Source organism: Lampetra planeri, chromosome 3, assembly GCF_965212315.1.
Source record: "Lampetra planeri chromosome 3, kcLamPlan1.2.h2, whole genome shotgun sequence".
In the NCBI taxonomy this organism is placed as follows: domain Eukaryota; kingdom Metazoa; phylum Chordata; class Hyperoartia; order Petromyzontiformes; family Petromyzontidae; genus Lampetra; species Lampetra planeri.
Genome location: NC_136109.1, coordinates 27,173,924 through 27,194,472, shown reverse-complemented (window position 1 = coordinate 27,194,472; position 20,549 = coordinate 27,173,924). Strand labels below are relative to the sequence as shown.

Here is a 20,549-nt window from a genome sequence, read left to right as displayed (position 1 = left end):
ACGGTCAGATAATGACTCCGTTTCACAATTATGCCATCAAATAGTCAAATAAAAAAAAACACATAGAAGCAAAATGATACCTCGGTATAAAGTTACTGTGTCACACAATCATTTATACGCATGATCAAGAAAACCATAGACTTTAGTTCATCACTTAGCTGAAGTAGACATGTGAGGAAGTTATTTTAACAAAGTGACATTTCATGGAATGCTGACAAATGTGACAAACTAAGGTGACACCGATACTGATGAACAAAAATTCGAGTTAATTCACTAACCTGTAGTAGAGAGAGTTCCTGCACGGGCAGAAGTCTTGTATAGTGGTGCGTGGTAGAGAGATGGATCAGGCTGGTAGTTCTGGCGTGGTTCAAAGTGCAGCACGGGCAGAGGAGGGTTCATCTGCCCTGCCAAAGCATCCTCCATCACCATGTCCTCGTCATCCCAGCGTGAGGCATCCATGAATAACCCATGAACCAGGACACCATCTTGCACAGCGGGCAACTGAACACACATAAAAGTCATCAAGTGTGGCAGTAAATGCATAGACTAAAACGCACACAATATAATCAATGTAATGAGTATGCCTCTGTTCACATTACAAAGTCGGTATTAGATACGCTTCACGTGTTTATATCCCCCCAGATCTACGCACAATGTGTACATGAGCCTATAGAGTCAATGTACTTCTCTCGGGGAAATCGGGCACATAAGTTCTATAATTCAACCGCCAATACGAGACGTGATGCACACTTGGTAATCTATCGTAGCTAAATATCACCTCAGGCATCAACATAAGGCAAATGGGGCTTTGCGATACAGTACTTTCATATCGGTTGTGAACAACAGAGATTCTTTCATCGTGCTTTTTTAATTCAATTTGTACTATACCTTTGGCCTTGTTTGAATCCAGTTTTATGTAATAACTGAGCAGTAATTCTTATTTATTTATATACATCACTTTAAAAAATTGGGGAGGCCTTCCTCCAGCTGTGGACTGATCATGACTGAATAGGAATAACAATACCATTTTCAAAAATGAGACCAGAAGCGCTTCAGTAATTATTAAGCATCTCTTTCAGGAGGGTCCCATTATATTACATCAATTTCATTTTGCATAGGCATAGGAGCAAATCAGCGTGCTTGGAAACACCCCCCAAAAATAGGTTTGGAACACTTTATCTTTGTTCTGCTTTGTGTAAGGGCTTTGTTGCCTGACAGATGGGTTTCCATTCATAATCCACCAACTCTACTTCCAGGTTGCTGGATTATGGGGGTGCGCAGATCACACGTGGCACAATATATTAAAGTAAGACACATAACGTACCTTGTAGGTCAATTTGAAAATTGCACAACTAAAAAAAAAGAGGCTAACAGGAGCTAAACTGTACGAGATGCAATTCATTTCAAAATAAAATACCAATCGGGTAGAACGCACAAAGCCAATTGCTTAACCCACTGAAACCAGAGCCGAGTGAAAAGCCAACCTCATAATGCAAAACACAGCTTTTCTTAAGAACGAAGTTTTGTTTACGTTTACAATTTGTTTACACATCAGAAATACCATTCAATAAAACTTAAAAAAAACTAGACGTATTTTTTGCAAATCACTAAACTGATTTTGGCTGGATAATTCATATGTGTATATTCTTTGGGTCTTTCAGTAAAGCCACGTATATAGAAAAAAATAATGAAAATAGAAATAATAAAAACATCACGACGTTTCGATCGCAACACAAGCAATCGTCATCAGGTGAAAAAAGAGGGGGGAAGCTGCTGAGGCAGGCTGTTTATAAAGGTTTAGAAATTGGCGGGACAGCTAATGTTCGCGTAGGATAGGTCTCCGTGCCCGGCAATAGGTCTACCCCAATCAAAGAGCTGTTTACAAAGGTTTAGAGATGCTTGTAAATGTAAGCTCAGAGAGAGCTAGGAAAGGGCCATCGCTACATGGAGGTGGAAAAGGATGGCAAGCCGCCATTTACTAACACAGCTAACGGTGGCTGTGTTAGTGAATGTAACTCTGAGAGTTGAAACATAGGTAACATAGGTAGCAGTCATTTTAATAATATTTTAATAACTGTTAACATGGGTAACATGCTAGCAGTTATTTTCTACTCTCTGAGTTACATTCACTAACACAGCCACCGTTAGCTGTGTTAGTAATTGGCGGCTTGCCATCCTTTTCCACCTCCATGTAGCGATGGCCCTTTCCTAGCTCTCTCCGAGCTTACATTTACAAGCATCTCTAAACCTTTGTAAACAGCTATTTGATTGGGGTAGACCTACTGCCGGGCACGGAGACCTCTCCTACACTAACATTAGCTGCCCCGCCCATCTCTAAACCTTTATAAACAGCCTGCCTCAGCAGCTTTCCCCCTCTTTTTTTCACCTGATGACGATTGCTTGTGTTGCGATCGAAACGTCGTGGTATTTTTATTATTTCTATTTTCATAATTTTTTTCTATATACGTGGCTTTACCGAAAGACCCAAATAATATTAATTCCTGCAATCACGAAAGCTTTAAGTCAAAAATTCACGTGTTACGTTTAAAGGGAAAGTGTACAAAGCTATTTGTTACACCACTCATGTGAGGCTTATAGCCTGCCTCTAGTAAAATGGTCAATTAAGTTAAGAAAAATGCAACAGAATTTTTTTTTCACTCACTTGTTGGAATAGACAGTACTGTATCAATATTTAAATATTGTTTATGCATTTTACATTGCAGCATTGGATCAGCCTGAAGACATTCTTCCATTTTTGGCTTATATATCAATCTGCATTACCGTTCCATGCAATACATAATATATATTCCCAATACAAGCCTTCAGCCAAATGAGATGTAAGGTGAAAGTCAAATTCCTAGAACTAATGTATTATTTACTTTATCAATGTATTAGATAAACCTGTATTAATAGAAGCTTCTTTCTGTCAAACATGTTATATTCAACCAACGTAATATTTAATCTAGATATGTGTCGACATCATGATAAATTACTGTTATTTTTATCGTTATAACTCGTACATGGAGTCTCACATTGATACCTTGGGTAAGGCATCTCCAATCTTCAGCTAGACGAGTGACTCAGGAGTCATCATTTCACAGACACAGCCATATCAGCAACCCCCTATGGACGTCATATCCTAGACTGAGCAACCTCAGGGAAATAATATTTGTGTGGCTGGCTGGGGGAATATAATCTTCATACGTCTACTGCAACCTCCCCTCAAACTGCCAGGCCACACCAAGAGCTGCTTGATTTATTGTGGCTGGGCATCAACGCTATCGTCAGTGTATATGGAAAAGGCAACATCACTCACACTGCTTTAAAACCATTGCACTGCTGGTGAGCCAAGTGTAGCTCCTAGGCCACTAGCAATTATTTGAAAAGGAGTAATGTTAATTGACTATTCAAACAACGGATCAATAACAATGTGATACTGTTTCATAAAGTGACTTTAAATCTATATGTTTACATTGCAGAACTCATCCTCCAAGTTTGTCTGATCATTTGTAGCAAGTATGGTATATAATTAGAAATGGCTAAATAGTAAAAAACAGAAATAATAAATTACTATGCCATTGCAGAAACATACCAACAACAAGCTAAAGGAGCACATATATATGATTTACTGCTCACAATCAGCCAAAAAGGTAACATTTCAATATATATATCTATTTAGGGGATATTGAACATTTCTGTTCATGCAATTTAATTTTCTAGCTTTAAAGACGTGATGCCTCCACAAGGGTTTCATTTTCATCTTTAAAATATGTATTAGCGAGTACCCAGAAGCCGTGACAGCTTGCATCAAAAAGCCCCAAGGAGCTGCCATCCCAGTCAAATCATTCTGCACAATAACACATTTAACATAGAATTTGCATCGTCTATATTAAATACCAGCATGATACATCATCACATGTTTTGCTTAGCTATTTGTTTACTGCCTTGTAATTTTTCAACATAATCCAGCATTAAGTTGTATCTGACAAAAAAAGCATGATTTACCATTGTTCATGATGGAATTTATTCATTTAAATCATACAAATGCATTTTAAATTGCCCTTTTATTTTTTTCTCATAATATTGTGTAAATTTACCTGGTGAATATCCTATTTTGGAGGACATTATTAAATTAAAATTTTTGTTTTCACTCCCCTAAAGCACAGTCTTCCAGGCAACTGTCTACACATTATTCCGAAGACTAGCCTCTAATTGTTTCCAGCATCTCGCCAGAATTGTTTTTTTTATAGTTAATCAACATTAGTTTTTTTCCCTGGGGCCCCAGTGTCACCTCCGTTTTAATGAACCTTTGGTCAAGAACTTCTGTGGCAAAATACAATATTTAATTGATGAGTGCGGGCACTCCCCCACCCCTACCTACATCACAAAACGCCAAAACAGGTCCCACAACAGAGAATGCAACAAACAAGTTAGGAACTTTGTCTGACTCTGTAATTCCCATAGCCTCCTACTGTGACTGCCATCTACCCATTACGTTCTTCTCAGGAGGGAAATAGGACAGGAGAGGTAAGTGGTGATGGCTGGCTATGAAACCTGAATTTTAAATGACTGAAAACCGAGTTTTAATAACAGTAGCCAACAGCATGTTCCTCAAAAGACAAACTATAAATATAGCTATCCAGAGAACGGTAACCCACAGAATATTGTTTTACCATTTACAGATATCAGGCTAAGTTATCGGCACTGGAAGAGGTTCGTGTTGTGAGGAACATGCCAATGGGTGTCCACTGCAAAACAAGAAACAAACCATAAGCGGTGTTCCTTGGCAAATCAAAAAGCCTGAAACGGCTTCACAACCAAATGTGAATAAAAATTTTTGAATCCAGAGCGATACACATATATATGTAGGCCTTACAACTGAATTTATAATAAACTGTATTTGCAGATCAGTGGACACAAATGTGCAGTTAACTATGAGTGCAATTACCTGTGTGTCTGCTTCCAGCTCCTCTCCGAACTGCTGGGTTTTCATGGCTTCAGCCACTGATGTCTGGTCACGATAAACTGGCAATGTTTTGTAGTGAAAGCCAAGCTCGTCGATAGGCAGGTTGTATTTGCGGGCATGGTTTTGCAGAGTACCTGTGTGGGGTGGTTGTGGGGGAGAATTATGGAGAGAGTTAGTGAGGTGGGTAATTTTGAGGGGTAGGGGTGAGGAGTGTAACAGAGCAGTCGTGGGTGAAGGAGAGAGCTATGAACACACAAGGGAGAATACATCACTCGCAATCACATATTATAAAATCTAAATTTTAATTTGCTCTGGGTGAAAATAGGCTGCATGCCAAAACCGATATATCAGAATGTTTTGTATTATGTTTGCTATGATTGTATATCTCCATCAAACAGAATGTGCGCATGCATACAATACTCTGTTTAAGAGCAGGTTAATGCTAACTTTTTATAAAGCAAAGCTGGAATAAATCATTACGGAAAACATTAAAAAGATTATTCTTATATTATGCATTAGTAGCAAACATTTATCATTAAATATAATTTGACTGTTTAATTAATACGCTATTGAATGCACAATCTGCTTCGTTGTTATATATGATGACTAAAACACAATGAACATTTTAAATAATAGCCTTTTCACAATAAACAAATGAGCATAAAAAATACATGAATCTTAAATGAAAGTATATGCCTTACATAAAACATTACAATTATATCATGTGAATATGTTAAAGCTCTACTCTGTATCCTAATAACTTCATGTCGACACAATCACTCACACCGATTGCTCAGACGGTGTAGGATGATCTCATTTACATCTCACAGCAATATATCAACGGTAATCAACAACACAGGAAAATGGCAGAAAAAGAATACATTTATTAGAAAAGGACTACATGGGAATTAATATTATCTTTATACTTAACTTTGCATACTTTTTTAATAATACATCAATGGATTAATAGAGCTATAATTCTTCTTGGTTCTTTCGGTAAAGTCACGTAGAAGGGAAGTAATAAAATAATAAAAATAAAACATAATAAAACAATTCTCACGACGTTTCGGCTACAACGCAAGCAGCCGTCTTCAGGTGAAGAATGAGACACTGCCAAGCTAGGAGCTTGTATATAAGCTGAGTTGGAGGTGGAAGAAGAAGAGAGCCTTAACAAAAGAATGTGCATATCAAGAGGAATTTAGCATATTCATGGGAAATGCGTAGTAGGTGGGTGGGGGGGTTTTCAAAGTCATATTATGCCCATGCATTATGCAGGATCAGCAGCACCAAAGGGAGGGGGGGGGGTAGCATTAACAAAGGGAGGGCATGTTAAAAGTATGTAGAAGCAATGAAACATGTGAATGGCAAAACGGTGGCAAGAGATCCGCAGCGGAGCAAATAATGCATTCCCTGTGGAGAACACAAGATACACAGTTAATGCCAGTGAGTGGACTGCGGTCTGAAAGTCACCATAAACGTGAACAACAATCAGTTAAGATCCGAAGTGGTTTATTACGTCCTTCCAATGATTGCTGAGCCAGAATCCATCTTCTCGGTTGAAATTGTCTCTGTGTTTGTATATGTGGATCGCCTCATGAACGAATCTCTCATGGTAGCCAGATGGCTTGCAGAGAACCTCTGTCTTGGAGAAGTCAATGTCATGTGAACCCGCTGAATTGTAACAGTGATCTGCCACGGCTGAGGTGTTTGTCCTACCGTGTTTCAGGTCAGCTTTATGTTCACGGATGCGGTCCGAGACATGTCGTTTGGTTTCTCCAATGTAACTGCTACCACAGAGGCAACTTAGTTTGTAGACGCCAGGGTACTGTATGTCTGGAACCACGTCTTTTACAGACGGAACCAGATCACGGATTTTATGTACTGTGTTGAATCGTACCTGAATCTTGTGTTTAATCAGGATTTTGGAGATATTTTTTGTGACCCCAGCAATGTAGGGTAAGGTGATGGTTTTGAAAGGCTCCTCAGCAGGATCCTTCTTGACGGTTGGAGTGATGGCCTTGCGGATTGTGTAGTCGGAGTAACCATTAGCCTTAAGAGCTTGGCGTACGTGTTTGAGTTCACTGGCAATGTGTTCCTGGTCGGAGATGCATTGGGCTCTATGGTATAGAGTCTGATGAGGGAGTTCTTCTGGGATGGATGGTGGTGGGAATCCGGTTTTAGGTAGGCATCCGTATGGGTGGCTTTCCTGTAGACAGAATGGCTCATTGAACCATCAGGTCTCCTTTTAATTAGGACATCCAAAAAGGGTAGCTTGCCATCTTTTTCGACTTCCATGGTGAATCTGATGGCTGGGTGTATGGAATTGATGTGGTCGAGAAATTGGTCTAGAGCAGGCCGGCCATGTGGCCAGATGACAAAAGTGTCATCTACGTACCTCTTCCATAAGGTCGGGTGTAGAGTGGCAGTCTGGATGGCGTCAGTCTCAAATTTCTCCATGAAAATGTTGGCTACAACCGGAGATAGGGGGGAGCCCATTGGGGTGCCCTCAGTTTGCTTGTAGAAGGTTCCATTCCAGGTGAAGTATGTATTGGTTAAGCAGTGTCTCACCAGGGGGGGGTACCCCAGCATTCAGTCCTTGATGAACCAAGTCTTCAATGATTGCGATGGTGTCAGGCACAGGAACCTTGGTGAACAAGGAAACCACATCAAAACTGACAAGCAGGTCGTCTGGGGACAGGGAAATCCCCTTGATTGTCGATACCAGGTCAGTAGAGTTTTGTACCGCAGAGGTGGTTTTTCCAGTGAAAGGCCGTAGGATTTCAGACAAAAAACGAGCCAGTTTGTAAGTGGGGGAGTTGATAGTAGAGACAATGGGACGAAGAGGTGTATCTTCTTTATGTATCTTTGGCAAGCCGTACAATCTTGGTGGCCTGGCTGCAGAAGGTTTCAACGAGAACTGTTTGGTCTGATCAATTAATGCGGTTGAAACATAAATGATTTTGTTGGTTTTGGTGACGAGGCTGTTGGTGGGGTCTCTTTTTATTTTTGTATAGCTGCCATTGTTGAGTAGTTCTTGAATTTTGTTGTATTCTATTTTGTCCATGATGACAGTGGCATTGCCTTTGTCGGCTGAGAGGATGACAATGTCATCCCTCTTTTTTAATTGAGCTAATTCAAAACGCTCATCTTTGCTGATGTTGCTAGCTGGCATCTTAGCGTTTTTGAGGGTTGCAGAGATTTCAGATCCACATATACAAACACAGAGACAATTTCAACCGAGAAGATGGATTCTGGCTCAGCAATCATTGGAAGGACGTAATAAACCACTTCGGATCTTAACTGATTGTTGTTCACGTTTATGGTGACTTTCAGACCGCAGTCCACTCACTGGCATTAACTGTGTATCTTGTGTTCTCCACAGGGAATGCATTATTTGCTCCGCTGCGGATCTCCTGCCACCGTTTTCCCATTCACATGTTTCATTGCTTCTACATACTTTTAACATGCCCTCCCTTTGTTAATGCTACCCCCCCCTCCCTTTGGTGCTGCTGATCCTGCATAATGCATGGGCATAATATGACTTTGAAAACCCCCCCGCCCACCTACTACGCATTTCCCATGAATATGCTAAATTCCTCTTGATATGCACATTCTTTTGTTAAGGCTCTCTTCTTCTTCCACCTCCAACTCAGCTTATATACAAGCTCCTAGCTTGGCAGTGTCTCATTCTTCACCTGAAGACGGCTGCTTGCGTTGTAGCTGAAACGTCGTGAGAATTGTTTTATTATGTTTTATTTTTATTATTTTATTACTTCCCTTCTACGTGACTTTACCGAAAGAACCAAGAAGATGAATCCCTGCAGTCACGAAAGCTTTAAATCGAAAAAAAAGAGCTATAATTACTCTTTGGTTCTTTCGGTAAAGTCACGTAGGTAGAAAAATAATATTAAAAAAATATATATCACGACGTTTCGATCGCAACACAAGCGGTTATCCTCAGGCGGAAAAAATAATCCAGCAGTGAAACTGCTGAACCAGCGAGGGAGCTGTTACAGCAAGAGGTTATTTATGTGGCGATACAGCGCTCAGATAATTCATTATGTTTACTTATTTTCCAATAAAAAAATATATTTTTCACAAGCGCTGAAAGAGCTATTTCATGATCTGAATACTCAACATTGGAGCAGAATGAATGTGATTCGATGTATGCAATCGTCCTTATTTGTCTAGTGGACTCTGCAAGGTGACATCATGTGGACACAATGGGACACCATTTTACAGCAGTCAAACCAAAATGATAGTGAAACCACCTTGCATTGCAACTCTCTGCAGAAATGCATAATTTACATGGCCAATTGCTAAAAGTCTTGGAATGCTTGGCTGCAATATGTGTAGCCTTGATGCCAATACAACTACTGTTATTTTAGTAATATTTAGCTGTATATTTTCAGAGGAAAATTTTACTTTTTTGTAATCATTAATGTGAATAAAGTGCATGACCTAACAATAATTATTGATTAAATAACATTTTTCATACAATTTCCGAAGCAAAAGTATACATTTTTTGCAGTACTTTATTGAAACTATACTGTATTGTATGGTAATTATGTGGTGAGAGAAATATGTGCAGTGAATGTGAAATAGTTTTTAACCTCTAAGTATATGGTATCATAATGAAAATGTTTTCGATGAAAATAAGTGAAACATATTATTTTCCGATACCTGTCAAAAATCCTTGTGGGAAGAAAAATCCAGATATCCAAAAACACTTGGGTGGCCCGGTCTTTATCCAGGCCTAGGAGAATAAGGTAAACATAGTCAAACAAAATGGATAAACTGGAAAAAAATGGAAAAAAAGTATTTTGCAGTGAATTAACATTCTACCACATTGCACATTTCCAAAGCTGATAGCCATCAACCACCTTTCCGAAATCCATTTGAGTTTTGGATGAATGGTAAGTGAGCAGTAAAAAAATACCTTATCAAACAATGACTCCTGCTAACCTCCATCCACTGCCTTACGATATGTCTTAGAGATACTGGTCTGGATGGACTCCAGAGAAAAAGGCAGTTAGTGATTGTAAATGACTCCCTCTGACAAACCTTAGTGTCTCTCTTTCCATGGAAATGTTACTATCCCATTGAAAATAGCAAGGATTTGATCTTAACATTGTAAACACATAAGAAGTGAACACAACACTCTTTGCAAATATAAATTTCAATAACTTTAGAAAAATGGCAATAAACATTTTGTATGTAAAAATCAGCTGCAATTTTGATTCCACCAAGTAATATAGTAATGCTTCAAAAGATGGCCTTGCCATCCACTCTGACATCCAACTTTGATATGGTTTCCTCTTGAGATGGTGCTAAGGAGCTCCAACTAAATGATGCCAAAACAGAAGTACTCCTAATCGGCAAAAGGATGACTCTTGTATATGTCTCCAGTTTGAGCACGCACCTCCTGAACAGGCAAATAATCTGCAAAACGTTGGGGCTGGAATTGATCCTGAGCTCCTGTTCTCTTCCCACACATCTCTGCAGGAACTCATACCTCCATCTGGGCCACATCTGATATTTCCTTACCCCAGGTGCCAATGAGACCCCATACACACCTTCATAACATCCCGATTGGACAATTGCAACTCTCTCCTCTGCAGCCTCCCCAAGTCCCACACCCATATAAAGACCACATCACCCAAGTACTCCTATGCACCCAGTGACCCACAATCCATTCCCAGATCAATTTCAAGAATTCTCTTTCCATCCTCAACATCCTCCATGAACTCACAACTGCTTATTTCTTTCCTCTCATCTCACTCTACCCCTATCCCATACTTCATTCAGACATTCTAGATTTGAAGCTTTCGTGACTGCAATGATTCATATTCTCAGGTTTTTTCGGTAAAGTCACGTAGGTAAAACATTAAAAGTAATGAAAGTAAAATAAAACAAAACAAAAATAAAAATAAAATTCACGACGTTTCGGAGGCAACACAAGTCTCCGTCATCAGGTGGGACCGTCACAGCCAGATTAGCTGCATCAAGATTCAGACAACCAATTATATGTTTCAAAGCCCCCAGTCAAACTTCACTCAGTGGGATGTCACTCATTCTCCTCTGCTAGCCCCATGTCTGGAGCTCCCTTCTCTGAACCCTCCATGCTGTCGACACCCATGCCCCTCTTCAAGTCCAAGCTCAAGACCTTCCCGCCTGGCTGCCTTTAGAATGAATATTCTTACTACATCTGTACAGCATCTTGAGATGTGGCCACATCTAAATGCTATATGAATGCAATTTGTATTGTAAGTAGCATGGCAATATCATAAAAGCTCCAATACCAACTATCGTGTCATTATCAGGCATGGTGAATCCATTGCTGGATGAAGGCATCCCCAAACTACTACCATCTCCTGCAATTCTGCGACATAATAACCAACTACAGTATATCACCATTAATCTCATAGCGCTGTGAAAAATGATATATTCAAGACTATTTAGTTAATCCAGCAATAACTCTTGTCTGTTCATTTGTAATTTATGAAGAATAAATTAGATTTCAATGATCCTCTGAATAATTTATATCTCAAGGACTTTTGAACATATTGACAGCAAACAAAAAGTGTACCCAAGGCACAAATTAAAATCCAGTAAACATTTGCCAATGTGGCAACGATTGAGTGCGAAACTATTAATGAACCAATGATATGGTATTTTGAAACATGTTTTACAGGATATTCATATGAAGACATTTTTTTAAATTCTTTTTAACAAGAAATTATATCAGTTATTGTATAACTCAATTTCTAAAAAAATAAGTGAGTATCGAAATATAAATTACATTCTAGCAATATTTATCTGAAGCTTAATTATTGCAACACTGCGGTTTTTTTTTGTAAAAACATGGTTAGGTAGGGCTCGTTTCAGAATTTAGCAGCTGCTTTCCCCTAAAGAGGCCAGACACAGCACCTGATACTGAATTTTAATAGAATCTTCCCTTGGGAGGAGGAATACAAGGTGCATTACAAGTCTGAAATTGAAACTGGTTTTCAACAACAGGACCACTGTTCACATTGCATTGCACTGACTCGCATCATTGATGAAGCTCACGCATTTTGAATAATTCACAAACAAAAACAGTTTTCATTAAAATTCAACACATGAAACTTGTTCATGTATAATACAGAACACCCAACCTCAGAACAGTCTCTATGATTGGGAAATTCATAAAACATGTAATATCGTTTACAAAAATCTTAATTTCATTAAAAACACTTCAGAATTTGCAAAAAACAAAACATAATTGTAAAGTGTCAGCCTTACATCAATAAATATGGTTCGCAAAGCCAGGTCCTTCACCCAACCACCCAATGGCTTGAGGGATGGGTATGCATTGTCACTCCACAGCACTGGCACTTGGCTATTGAGGAAACTGTTGTAAATCTTCTCCATCTCCTCCGACATCACCACAAAGCCGGCTATCGCTTTCTTAAGGGTGTGCAGGGAATTCTGCAGAAGGCACATGCACAACAAAATCACTGTTAGCGCTCACGTGAAGCTAAGTGTGTTTTCCGAAATGTGAATGATTTATTTAATTAGATGAAAACACAACAATATTCCCTAATTAGTTCATTATAACACCCTTACACAAGGAAACCTTTTCATGGAAAAATGGCAGAATTTATTGGCAGGGAATTTTGTCATAGCTATCTTCTATTACATTATCTTACAATCAATCTCCTACAAACAATCCTTCAAACAGCATACACAAATCATTAAAATACCAGCATCAGAAAATATCACGATCATCACCTTATCGATGGTAGCTGCTATAGTTGATTATCAATTCTGTGTTTTGTGCGACAGAACAGCATATAATCTAACATTTACAATGAGGTCCTTCCTGGGATATTTTTTTTTCTTTAGAAGTAGATTTAACCCGATCACGATGCTCCTTTTCTATGTTCTGGATGTCTACTTGTTGTTAATTTTCTTTAAAATAGTTTTTTTCTTTAGAATTGCGTTGTGTATTTAGTTTGTTGTCCTTCCCCCGTACCTCCGATGAGCACGGTTGGCTACGTACGGTGCAAAAGTTCGACATACATACATTGTCTATCCTTACATTACATTATTATGCTGAATAAAACAAAGTGCTTAGGTGATGCAGTCACCTCAATTCATCCATTTTTGCTGCATAATAATGGGTAAAGTCAAGCAAAACACTTTGCTTTAAAATAACTAAAATGCGTACATAAAATAAAAGGGTAAAACACATGACAAGTTACTTGACACTGCATACAAGGTTTTTTTTTTACTCTATGAAATTGTGGCAGAAGGATAAACTGCCAACAATAACCAAAATAAATCCAGGCCAGATGCTGTTGACAGAAGCAATCAACAAATAAACAGCACCCTGCATGTAAGCGCAGGTGAGGCAACACCACTGCTCTTTAGGATGCTAGAAAAGAGACGTTATTTCTCCTGCTTTAATCTCTGTCAACATTGATTTCCCAGCTGCCCTGTCGGGAAGAGAGCAGGGTGACAGATGAGATATGAAGTGACTGGGGTGGTAATTGTAGGGAACCAATGACTTTCTCCTCCTCTCTCCATACATCCCCTCTCTTCTCTTTCGCTTGTTTTCATCTACCCACATGACTCGCGAGGCAATCCTGCAGTTTTATTCTCAAGCTTTTCATAATGGACGTAAGTTATAGTTTAAAAAGTATATGAATGGGTGGGGGTAATGTATAATATTACACATGATAGAGAGTTTCACCAACTTTTTTGTTGGGGTGCTGAATATAGTATAACACGCACTACAAATAATGTATGATATGTCGTTCAACTTACATCTCTTGCAAAGTAACATAAGGAATCATGATGAAGATTTATTTGAATCATAATATATCAGAACAAATTGGAATGTTACATCTAACCTATATAATTCATTTTTTGTCTGTCTGTCTGTCTGTCTATCTGTCTGTCTATCTGTCTGTCCGTCCGTCTGCGTACGCTCCCTTGCGGGGGATGTAGCTCTCGGACCGTGGGGTTCGCCGAGATTAAATTTTGCAGGTGGGCACGCCCCCGGCCCGCGGTAAACTTAGGCATTTCCGATTTTTCGTCTCTAAACTTTAAATCGGCCCGATTATCGATTTAGCGCGATTGCTCTTTATTTATTTATTTATAGCTTTATTTATTTATTTAATATCGCCAACCGGCGCGGACCACGGCGGTTGCCCCTGGCAACGGGTAGCAACAACTTCGCTGCGGGGTGGACGCCATTTTTAATTCCCGTTAAAAATATGCGCATGCATTAACACGCGACTCTGAGGTAAATTCATCAAAGTTTCACGTCCTCTTCACTCCCCTTCCACCCCAATGTGTGCAATTACTATTATAGGGTCGGTAGATAATAAAATTATAGCGATTAGACAGTATTATTGTAGCGCGGGGGGGGGGGGTTAACGGCCCCAGCACCCAGCCTCAGCCGGGTGGGCAATCTAGGCGAGGCCGGAGGCTCTGCATGGTACTAGGCCTCGACACGCAACTCTGTCAGGCGACGACTTTGTGGTATAAACTCGATATACCCAGCGTTGCCCGGGGGAAAAATACATTTAAAATCTTCTGAAAACTTTAAAACATAACATACCAATGAAAATACAACTGTGTAATTAAAATTCTAAACCCGACCGCGCCAAGAATCGATTCTCTGAATCGCGAAAAGGAATCGACGGTTGTAGATTCATTTAGAATCGCCTTATTATCACTTGATGCAGCTAATTCGGCTGTGACGGTCCCACCTGATGACGGAGACTTGTGTTGCCTCCGAAACGTCGTGATTTTTGTTTTATTTTATTTTCATTAATTTTGATGTTTTACCTACGTGACTTTACCGAAAAAACCTAAGAATATGAATATTATTTCCGTTTAATATAAGTTGGTTATAGAGTTGATATAAATTGCTACGAATGGGAAATATCCGGCGTTGACCGGGGCTAAAATATAATTAAAAACTCCTGAAAACTTTAAAACATAACATACGAATGAAAATAAAACTCTGTAATTAAAAATAGAAACCTCCTATGCGCCAGGAATCGATTCTTTGAATCGCGCAAAGGAATCATCGAAGGTTGTAGATTCCTTTAGGATCGCCCTTAACATGTGGTGAGGGAGAGAGTGGTGAGGGGGAGAGCGGTGAGGGGGAGAGTGGTGAGGGGGAGAGTGGTGAGGGGGAGAGTGGTGAGGTGGAGAGTGGTGAGGGGGAGAGTGGTGAGGGGGAGAGTGGTGAGGGGGAGAATGGTGAGGGGGAGAATGGTGAGGGGGAGAGTGGTGAGGGGGAGAGTGGTGAGGGGGAGAGTGGTGAGGGGGAGAGTGGTGAGGGGGAGAGTGGTGAGGGGGAGAGTGGTGGTGGTGAGGTTGAGTGGTGAGGGTGAGTGGTGATTGGTCAGGGTGAGGGTGAGTGGGGAGGGTGAGTGGCGGTTGTTAGTGGTGATTAGTGAGGGGTGAGTGGTGAGGGTTAGTGGTGAGCATGAGTGGTGAGGGTGAGTGTTGAGCGTGAGTGGTGAGGGTGAGTGGTGATTGTTGAGGGTGTGATTGGTGAGGATGAGTGGTGAGGGTGAGTGGTGAGGGTGAGTGGTGAGTGGTGAGGGTGAGTGGCGGTTGTGAGTGGTGATTAGTGAGGGGTGAGTGGTGAGGGTCAGCGTGAGTGGTTAGGGTGAGTGGTGAGGGTGAGCAGTGAGGGTGAGCAGTGAGGGTGAGTGGTGATTGGTGAGGGTGTGATTGGTGAGGATGAGTGGTGAGTGGTCAGGGTGAGTGGTGAGGGTGAGTGGTGAGCGGTGAGGGTGAGTGTTGAGGGTGAGTGGTGAGTGGTTAGGGTGAGTAGTGAGGGTGAGTGGTGAGCGTGAGTGGTGAGCGTGACTGGTGACGGAGAGTGGTGAGGGAGAGTGGTGAGGGAGAGTGGTGAGGATGAGTAGTGAGTGGTGAGGGTGAGTGGTGATTGGTGAGGGTGAGTGGTGAGGGTGAGTGGGGAGGGTGAGTGGCGGTTGTTAGTGGTGATTAGTGAGGGGTGAGTGGTGAGGGTGAGCGTGAGTGGTGAGGTTGAGTGGTGAGCAGTGAGGGTGAGTGGTGATTGGTGAGGGTGTGATTGGTGAGGATGAGTGGTGAGGGTGAGTAGTGAGGGTGAGTGGTTGTTGTGAGGGTGAGTGGTTGTTGTGAGGGTGCGTGGTGAGGGTGAGTGGTAAGAGTGAGTGGTGAGGGTGAGTGACGGTTGTGAGAGGTGATTAGTGAGTGGTGAGGGTGAGTGGTGAGGGTTATTGGTGAGTGGCGGTTGTGAGTGGTGATTAGTGAGGGGTGAGTGGTGTGGGTGAGCGTGAGTGGTGAGGGTGAGCGGTGAGGGTGAGCAGTGAGGGTGAATGGTGATTGGTGAGGATGTGATTGGTGAGGATGAGTGGTGAGTGGTCAGGGTGAGTGGTGAGCGGTGAGGGTGAGTGTTGAGGGTGAGTGCTGAGCGGTGAGGGTGAGTGTTGAGGGTGAGTGGTGAGTAGTGAGGGTGAGTGGTGAGCGTGACTGGTGAGTGGTGAGGGGTGAGGGAGAGTGGTGAGGGAAAGTGGTGGGGGTGAATGGTGAGGGTGAGTGGTGAGGGTGAATGGTGAGGGTGAGTGGTGAGGGTGAGTGGTGATTGGTGAGGGTGAGTGGTGAGGGTGAGTGGGGAGGGTGAGTGGCAGTTGTGAGTGGTGATTAGTGAGAGGTGAGTGGTGAGGGTGAGGTTGAGTGGTGAGCGGTGAGGGTGAGCAGTGAGGGTGAGTGGTGATTGGTGAGGGTGCAATTGGTGAGGATGAGTAGTGAGGGTGAGTGGTTGTTGTGAGGGTGAGTGGTCAGGGTGTGTGATGAGGGTGAGTGGTAAGAGTGAGTGGTGAGGGTGAGTGACGGTTGTGAGAGGTGATTAGTGAGTGGTGAGGGTGAGTGGTGAGGGTTAGTGGTGAGCATGAGTGGTGAGGGTGAGTGTTGAGCGTGAGTGGTGAGGGTGAGTGGTGATTGTTGAGGGTGTGATTGGTGAGGATGAGTGGTGAGTGGTCAGGGTGAGTGGTGAGGGTGAGTGGTGAGAGGTGAGGGTGAGTGTTGAGGGTGAGTGGTGAGTAGTGAGGGTGAGTGGTGAGCGTGACTGGTGAGTGGTGAGGGAGAGTTGTGAGGGTGAATGGTGAGGGTGAGTGGTGAGGGTGAGTGGCAAGTGGTGAGGGTGAGTGGTGATTGGTGAGGGTGTGATTGGTGAGGATTAGTGGTGAGTGGTGAGGGTGAGTAGTGAGGGTGAGTGCTGAGCGGTGAGGGTGAGTGGTTGTTGTGAGGGTGAGTGGTGAGTGGTGAGAGTGAGTGGTGAGGGTGAGTGGTGAGGGTGAGTGGTGAGGGTGAATGGTGAGGGTGAGTGGTGAGGGTGAGTGGTGATTGGTGAGGGTGAGTGGTGAGGGTGAGTGGGGAGGGTGAGTGGCAGTTGTGAGTGGTGATTAGTGAGAGGTGAGTGGTGAGGGTGAGGTTGAGTGGTGAGCGGTGAGCAGTGAGGGTGAGTGGTGATTGGTGAGGGTGCGATTGGTGAGGATGAGTAGTGAGGGTGAGTGGTTGTTGTGAGGGTGAGTGGTCAGGGTGTGTGATGAGGGTGAGTGGTAAGAGTGAGTGGTGAGGGTGAGTGACGGTTGTGAGAGGTGATTAGTGAGTGGTGAGGGTGAGTGGTGAGGGTTAGTGGTGAGCATGAGTGGTGAGGGTGAGTGTTGAGCGTGAGTGGTGAGGGTGAGTGGTGATTGTTGAGGGTGTGATTGGTGAGGATGAGTGGTGAGTGGTCAGGGTGAGTGGTGAGGGTGAGTGGTGAGAGGTGAGGGTGAGTGTTGAGGGTGAGTGGTGAGTAGTGAGGGTGAGTGGTGAGCGTGACTGGTGAGTGGTGAGGGAGAGTGGTGAGGGTGAATGGTGAGGGTGAGTGGTGAGGGTGAGTGGCAAGTGGTGAGGGTGAGTGGTGATTGGTGAGGGTGTGATTGGTGAGGATTAGTGGTGAGTGGTGAGGGTGAGTAGTGAGGGTGAGTGCTGAGCGGTGAGGGTGAGTGGTTGTTGTGAGGGTGAGTGGTGAGTGGTGAGAGTGAGTGGTGAGGGTGAGTGGTGAGGGTGAGTGGTGATTGTTGAGGGTGTGATTGGTGAGGATGAGTGGTGAGTAGTGAGGGTGAGTGGTGACGGTGAGTGGTGAGGGTGAGTGTTGAGGGTGAGTGGTGAGTGTGAGTGGCGGTTATGAGTGGTGATTAGTGAGGGGTGAGTGGTGAGGGTGAGCGTGAGTGGTGAGGGTGAGCAGTGCGGGTGAGTGGTGATTGGTGAGGGTGTGATTGGTGAGGATGAGTGGTGAGTGGTCAGGGTGAGTGGTGAGGGTGAGTGGTTGTTGTGAGGGTGAGTGGTGAGGATGAGTGGTGAGGGTGAGTGGCGGTTGTGAGTGGTGATGGGTGAGTGGTGAGCGGTGAGGGGTGAGTGGTGAGGGTGAGTGGTGAGGGTGAGTGGTTAGGGTGAGTGCTGAGTTGTGAGGGTGAGTGGTGAGAGAGTGGTTAGTTTTGAGGGTGAGTGGTGAGGTTGAGTGGTGAGGGTTAGTGGAGAGTGGTGAGTGGTGATTGGTCAGTGGTAATTGGTGAGGATGAATGGTGAGTAGTGAGGGTGAAATTGAGTGGTGAGGGTGAGTGGTGGTTGTGACAGTGAGTGGTGAGGGTGAGTGGTGAGGGTGAGTGGTGAGGCTGAATGGTGAGGGTGAATGGTGAGAGTGAGTGTTGAGTGGTGAGGGAGAGTGGTGAGTGAGAGTGGTGAGGGTTAGTGGTGAGGGTCAGTGGTGAGAGTGAGTGGTGAGGGTGAGTGGTGATCGGTGAGTGGTGAGGGTAAGTGGTGAGGGTGAGTGGTGAGGGAGATTGGTGAGGGAGGTTGGTAAAGTGGTGAGTTGTGAGGGTGAATGGTGAATAGTGAGTGGGAGTGGTGAGTGGTGAGGATGAGTGGTAAGGGTGAGTTGTGAGTGGTGAGGGTGAATGATGAATACAGTCAATATGCACTGCTGTTATCATACCAGGTACCACCACCACAATATGTACTCCTCTCATCATAGCAGATACCACCACAGCAGTATGCACTGCTGTAATCATAGCAGGTACCAACACAGCAGTATGCACTGCTGTAGTGATAGCAGGTACAACCTCAGTCGGTATACACTGCTGTAGTGATAGTAGATACTGCTATCGAGTTGGTAGATACCGCTATAGTAAATACTAAAACAGTCAGTATATACCACTACAGTCAGTCAATACTGCTACAGTCAGTATATACTACTATACAGTCAGTACATACTACCACGGTGAGTAGCTACTAGAGTCAGTAGATACTATTATAGAGTGAGTAGATACTGCTATAGATTTTGTAGTTACTACTATAGTCAGTGGATACTACTATAGAGTCAGCAGATACTATACAGTTAGTCATTACGAGTATATAGTCGGTAGATACTACTGTAGGCCGAGTAAATACTACTATGGTCAGTAGTTATTACAGTCACTAAATACTACTACACAGTCAGTAGCTACTACTGGCTCAGTAGATACTACGGTACAGTCAGTAGATACTACTACAGAGTCAATAGATACCACTTCCTCTGTTGTATGTAAGGTGTTGTTAGTATATATACCTACGAGGGGTAAAGATATTTTTTGAGGGGGGGGGGAGACCACAATTTTCGGAAACATTTTGACATCAACTATTTACCCTACACTTTCTACAACTTTTTGGACTTGTGAAAGCCTCTTATATATTTGTTGGTGGAGAAATGTACAAACAGCCCATCGGGCTTTGACAATACCTTAGTATCTGTGTATATATATGTAAGGTTTTTAAGAAATATATTTTTCACCCGGGCAAAGCCGGGTACTTCCGCTAGTATTTTATACAAAAGATTATGTCTAAACATTCTAGATAACGCTTTTTTACATGATAGATGGATACCTAAAATCCATGTTTTTTCCTAACTCAAGTTTCCAAACATTACTCAATGAAGAAGAGTTCCCTAGAGCGTGCTACATAAATAACTATTTTTCATGTTTCTTTGGAAAGTACATGCAAAAAGTTTTTGCACAAGGAGGGAAGGATGTACAGATGCGTACCTGGATGACTTGAAGTAAGGTGTTGAATCGATCCACCTCCTGCCCCAGCACCGTCGTCAGGGAGTTGATCCGACCCTTCTCATCCCGGGTAAATAGACTTTCCATTGCACAGTCCATGTCCAATATCTCTGTTTTAACAAAATCCAGTGACAGAAATTACAACATCTGGCTCATATGGATAATTACAAAAGGTACATAAGAGTGATCCTCAAAAGCAAGGGGATATGTTAGATGCTGATGTGTTAGAAATATCAAGCATATGTTACTTCTCAAAACAATTATATGTATTGTCTGTCCAGCAGCTGAAGTAATGTATTCCCTAAAAGTAATTTTTGTGCTGTTAAATCTGTGACCACTACCCTTTAAAGGGCACTTTCACACTTTCAACGCTGGTTTCAGTTTGAGTTTCAGTTTTTGGAAGACATTAGTATAACGGTACAACATTCAGTTGTGGGAATGAAACATAC

The 20,549-nt window shown here is 42.5% G+C and overlaps 1 protein-coding gene across 1 annotated transcript in view; it reads right to left on the bottom strand.

Annotated features, from left to right (window-relative positions):
• Positions 1-20,549, bottom strand: part of DNAH6 (dynein axonemal heavy chain 6) — an 81,693-nt gene that overhangs the window by 3,381 nt on the left and 57,763 nt on the right. The window contains exons 72-76 of the mRNA XM_078592526.1: positions 20,083-20,210; positions 12,251-12,436; positions 9,650-9,722; positions 4,949-5,100; positions 279-501 (exon numbers count right to left, since the gene is read on the bottom strand). Of these exons, the coding sequence (XP_078448652.1) occupies positions 279-501; positions 4,949-5,100; positions 9,650-9,722; positions 12,251-12,436; positions 20,083-20,210 (762 nt within the window). The remainder of the gene's footprint in view (positions 1-278; positions 502-4,948; positions 5,101-9,649; positions 9,723-12,250; positions 12,437-20,082; positions 20,211-20,549) is intronic.